Source organism: Procambarus clarkii, chromosome 93, assembly GCF_040958095.1.
Source record: "Procambarus clarkii isolate CNS0578487 chromosome 93, FALCON_Pclarkii_2.0, whole genome shotgun sequence".
In the NCBI taxonomy this organism is placed as follows: Eukaryota; Metazoa; Arthropoda; class Malacostraca; order Decapoda; family Cambaridae; genus Procambarus; species Procambarus clarkii.
Window position 1 is genome coordinate 7,681,984 of NC_091242.1, and position 5,506 is coordinate 7,687,489.

A 5,506-nucleotide genomic window follows, 5' to 3' on the forward strand; every position below is an offset into this window, starting at 1 on the left:
GTCCAACAAGATACTCCTATTTAAGGCTTTTTGACAGACGCCTCAATGTCTGTCCTCACGGCCGAGAACGACAACGATTTCCCTTCCACAAGCAGCAACAATAATGCAGTCTATCCTCCTGTTTAGATTGTACTTATAATAACGCTGCGCACCAACGTACATATATTAACGTAAAAGACACTTAGAAAGTAGAATTTGGTACTATTGAATTTAGACAAATGGTTAAAGTTTTTGTGATGATGTTGCAAAGAAAACTTAACCTAACCTTCCTAGGCTTAACACACGCTGCATGAGGCCTAATATAGTACAATGTATCGGAGTTCAGTCCTGTAGTCCCCTATTCCCGCATACTAGAGTCATGACTTCCTGTTTGTGCATAACTAGAAGAATTTTTTTCAGGGATATTCCAGCGCGGGGCCTAAGCCTTTGGCTGGCCCACTAAGTGTTACTAGTTTCTGTTTTACTTGGGCGGAGTATGAGTATTTATGACTCGTATGTTTGCTTCAGTAAGATTATGTCCCATGTGTTTAACAACTCCTGCTCTGTTGACTCTCAGTGCTGACATTTCCTCTCATCTTCTGGAAATTATAAGACAATTTTCCTTGCACATGGGTATCCAAACCTGATGCGATGCAAGTGTACTACTGTTGTTTTACTGCTCCCTTTCATCAAAATAAAGTGATTCGTAGTTGGTTGAATTCTTGTACCAACCTGCAGATCCTAATGTTGCAAGGGCTGTGTTGTGGTCACTGTTCATCTTCTGCTTTGCGATATTTCAAATTACTTTCTTGATCTGTGATAAGACTCTGTGGTATGTAAATGTCTACATTTCTTCTCTTAGTTGCAAGTTTTGTAGCTTCGTCTGCAGAGTTATTTCCTAATATTCCCACATGACTTGGCACCCAATTGATAAGTACCCGACGGCCTTGACGTTTGAGTGTTTACATTAATGATATGACATTTGTGATCAGATGGATGTTATCACATATGTGTTCTTGTTGCAAGAATACTATGTTCATTTAGATTTTGACTCCATTCAAATCATCTTGCCTCTTTTACCTCTCTAGAAACTCGTCTCGCTTCAGATATCACCGCTCTTAGCAGAGTTCTTCCTTTTGGTGTGGGGTTTCTCTTTAGATGTTTTCTGAGGATGTTGACTCTTTTTTTTCTTTAACTTCATTACTATAGAACCAATAGTTCTTTCGTTTCGTGTTTTCTGGAATAATGATTGGAATAGCTTTGTTGCAGCAGATGCAATGGCTTCCCGGAGATTAGTCTCGTGTATGTTCAAATCCTCATGTGGAGTGTATGTTGCATACCATTTTTCAAGTTCTTCTAGGTATATATTCCAGTTGGCTTTTTTTAAATTCTACCTAGCTTGTGCAGGTGGTGTAGGAGGTCGTTCTATGTTTAGTGTTGTGACAGTAGCATAGTGGTCACTGGTGATCACCGGGTCTACCTCTCACTTCGCCTGATGCTTGAGTGCTGTTGAGATTAAAGTCAAGGGAACCCCCTTGAATGTGAGTGGGTTCCCTATTGTTGTCAAGTGTAATTTCAGGTACTTCTCGCAGAGCTGCAGCTAAATGGCGTCCATCTGCATTGGCTGGTTCAGTCGCACCTAATTCTTGATGCTGATCATTAAAATCCCCAGCAATAATTACATTTTCGAATTGGCCAAGACAAGCACTGTCTCTGTTTCTAGTTTACGTCTATGGGGCTTGTAGACGTTGTAGATGAGAAACTCAATATTAGCGATATTCACTGTTAATTTTAATACCTCTACTCCATCCCACTTGAAACTGGGTCTGGTGTATGCTGGGTATGGTGTTTCTGACTAGGGTCATCAACCCTCTTTGTCTCTCCTGTTCATACAGTATAATATAGTGTTGATATCCAGCTAATCTGAAGGATTAGGTGAAGGGAAAAGTTTCTTCCAAAACGATTATATCTGCTTTCATACTGATTGCAGCTTCCTGAAGGGTGTGGTATTTATTTCCAAGTCCTTGTATGTTCCACTGCAGTATTCGTAATGGCCAGACGACGGTTTCGGATGGTGTTGCCTGTTCTAGTAGAACTCTTCGAAATCGACGTCTGTATTTTCCACTTCGCAAGTCGTGTTGCTGCAAATCGGACCGCACTGATTGCTCATGATCTAACCCGTCCTCTTAAAAATAACGTCACTTTTCGCTCGTATGCGCACAACCATGATCATCCCCTGCAGTGCTGGAATCTGTGCATCCCTGTTGTCCTTCACTTTGCTGTTGATATTGCTGCACATCAGACTGCACTGATTGCTCATGTCCGTTTCTTGTGTTGTCGGAATCTGTGCATATCTGCCATCTAATATTTCGTTGTTGATGTTGCTGCATATCGGGTTGCATTGCTTGTTCATGCCCACCTCTTGTGTTGTTGGAACCAGTGCATCTCTGCTGTTCAATACTTCTTTGTTGGTGTTGATGCATATCAGACTGCATTGGCTGTTGTCTGTCTCTTGTGTTGTAAGATTCCGTTGATCTTGAGTGGCCACTGCTTTGGGCAGTTGCTTTTGTGGTTCCGTCTTGATGGTCTGGTATCTCGACTACCCGGCCGTTGCTGGTAGTCTGTGTATCCATGTCGCGTTGCTTGTCCTCTTGTGCTCCGTCTTGTCTCAGACTGTCTATTTCTTGTGTAACTGTGGTCTGCTGCACGATCTTGTCCATTATTACACATGTGATTTCTTGAGTCCGTTCAGAGGGCGTTCTGTGTTATTTGTAGGCAACTGATAATGGTCTCTGCCATGATCTTGATTTTTTCAGCTGGACCTCGGTAAAACTCTATTTGTTGTGTTGATTCCGAAAGCGATTGCTTTTTTGCTTGAGTTGTATTTCTGCAGTATTTTTGTATATTTTCTGATTTGGAGTTGATAGATTCAGGAAATTTTGTTTTGTGAGAGTGGGTGTCTGTTGTGGCTGTGCACGAGTGTTCCAGACGTTGGTGTTGGTGTATGTAGTGCTGGCCTGTGTGTTTATCCTGGCCTGAGCTGTCAGCACCTTTTCTTTCCGAGCAGAGCTGGTTGTGCTCCAGGCATGCTGTTTGCCTCCACATTTTGGTCATTTGGCTCTTGTGGTCTGGTCTGCCTTGTGCTTGGCTATACAGTCTTTGGTTAGATGTCTCAGGCTGCACACTCCGCATCCCTTCTGTCTGGTGCAACGTAATTGATGGTGACCGTATTTCTGACTCTTGAAGCAGCACAGGGAGGTATGGTCTCTGTCGGTATATTCCCCAATTCCAAGATTGAATGTTTCTGGCACATGTCCCATGATGGTCACCAGCACCTGACGTGTCGCTGCCTTGTCTACTTTTGTGCGGCATCGTTCCACATTCAGGATTTGCTTGTGTTCTATTACTGGATCCAGGGGAAAGTCGATTGGTTATCCCAAAAGCACAACTCGTGTGCGTCTTTCTGAAGGGTTCTGCTTTTCCAAGCATAGAGGTTTTCCTTGCAGAACTGTTACTGTGTAAGTAATTTGCAGTCTGTTGATCTCATGGTGTCATCATAATTTCTCCTTTCATGTTGACTGTCATGGAAAGTTTGAGCTCTAGTTGATCCTTTTCCATTGCCGTTACTACTTCATATGCTGCAGGAAAGTGGTCTGTCTGCATTATCTTGAATTTTGGAAAATATGCAGAGTCTCACAATGTCTGGTGTGAGACTGGTGTAGACCTCTCCTGTCTCGTAATGTTGTTCTGTGGTTGGGCTGTGGAGAGAGGTACATTGTCTGACACTGGCTGGTGTGTAACTGATGCTGTCCTCTTTAGGTTCATTACGTCTGGTGTCTTGCTGCATGCTCTGCATGCTCTCCAGGTCAGCAATTTCTCCAGCTTTGAAAGGGGCTGTCATTGTGCAGCAGTATTCCACTCTAGAGAGCACTAGCGTCTTGAAAAGTATCATCATCGGTATAACATCTCTGGAGTGAAAGGTTCATGTTATCCAACCTGTCATTTTTCTTGCAGTTGTGATGGCTACTTTATTATGTTCTTTAAAGGAAAGGTCTTTCGACATAAGTACACCCAAATCCTTTACATTGCCTTTTCGTTCTTGTTATGATTTAACTGCGTTTTGTACGTGGTTTCCGTTTGTATATTTTCCTTTTTTCTGTAGTGCACGAGCTGGAACTTATCTTCCTTAAACACCAATTATTTTCTGTAGCCCATAGAAAGGACTTTCAAGGAAAGGACAAGTTAGAAAGACCTGATTTACATCTGATTGGAGGTTTGCCGTATTCTCTATGTTGTCTACTCTCATAAAAATCCTAGTGCCATCTACAAAGGATGATACAGTGATACAGGTTGTGTCCTTGTCTATGTCCGAAATGAGGATGAAAAAAAGTACTGGAGCTAGCACAGTACCCTGGGGGACTGAGCTCTTCACGGTTGATGGACCGGATTTGATTTTGTTGACTATTACACAATGGGTTCTATTAGTCAGGATCCATCTGCCTATTTTTGTAGTAATTGTAGATCCATCTGCCTATTTTTCCGGTAATTCCTTTTGAACGCATTTTATGTGCAATAACACCATGGTCACATTTGTCGAAGGCTTTTGCGAAATATGTGTAAATTACATCAGCGTTTTATTTGTCTTCCATGTTATCTAGTGCCATGTCATAGTGGTCCAGCAACTGTGATAGGCAAGAGCGCCCTATTCTGAAACCATGTTGTCCGGGGTTATGGAGATACTGTGATTCCATGTATTTTGTGATCTTACTTCTTAGCACTCTCTCAAAGATTTTTAGGATGTGTGGTGTTAGTGCTATCGATCTGTAATTTTTTGCCTCTGCCTTATTTCCTTTTTTATGGAGTGGTGCTATCTCTGTTGTTTTAAGTATGTCAGGGATAACGCCAGTATCTAGGCTTTGTCTCCAAAGTATGTGAAGGGCCTGCAATAGCGTTTTTTTTACAATTCTTGATGAATATAGAGTTCCAAGAATCAGGGCCTGGTGCAGAGTGCATAGGCATACTGTCTACGGCTTCTTCAAAATCCAGTGGGGATAGGGTGACATCTGATATATGGTTTGATGTTGGTATCATATCCATGAAAAATTCATTTGGGTTATCAATCTTCAGTGTGTTTAGTGGCTCACTGAAAACAGATTCTTACTGCTTCCTCAGTAACTAGCTCATTTCTTTGTTGTCATCAGTGAAACTTCCATCTCCCTTTCGCAGGGGCCCCGATACTAGATGTGGTTTTTTATCTTGATTTTGCATAGGAGAAAAAATATTTCGGATTTCTCTCTATTTCACTGATGGCCATTTGCTCTCTTTGCCTCTCCTGGGTTTTGTATGATTCTTGTAGTTTGAGTTCAATTGTTTCTATTTCTCTACCTAACCTTCTTCACCGTTCTTGAGATTGGGTGCGACTCTCAAGTTGTTCCGCGATTCGTTTTCTTCGCCTATAGAGGGAACGACGTTCCCGTTCCAATCTGCCTCTCTTCCTCTTTTTTCTTAGGGGTATGCGGTTTGAGCA

The 5,506-nt window shown here is 42.1% G+C and overlaps 1 protein-coding gene across 1 annotated transcript; it reads right to left on the reverse strand.

The window, feature by feature from the left end:
- Positions 1-2,177: 2,177 nt before the first annotated feature.
- LOC138359830 (involucrin-like) lies at positions 2,178-2,699 on the reverse strand. The gene has a single exon (XM_069319538.1). It carries the CDS (start codon positions 2,697-2,699, stop codon positions 2,178-2,180), a length of 522 nt encoding a protein of 173 aa, XP_069175639.1.
- Positions 2,700-5,506: the final 2,807 nt, after the last annotated feature.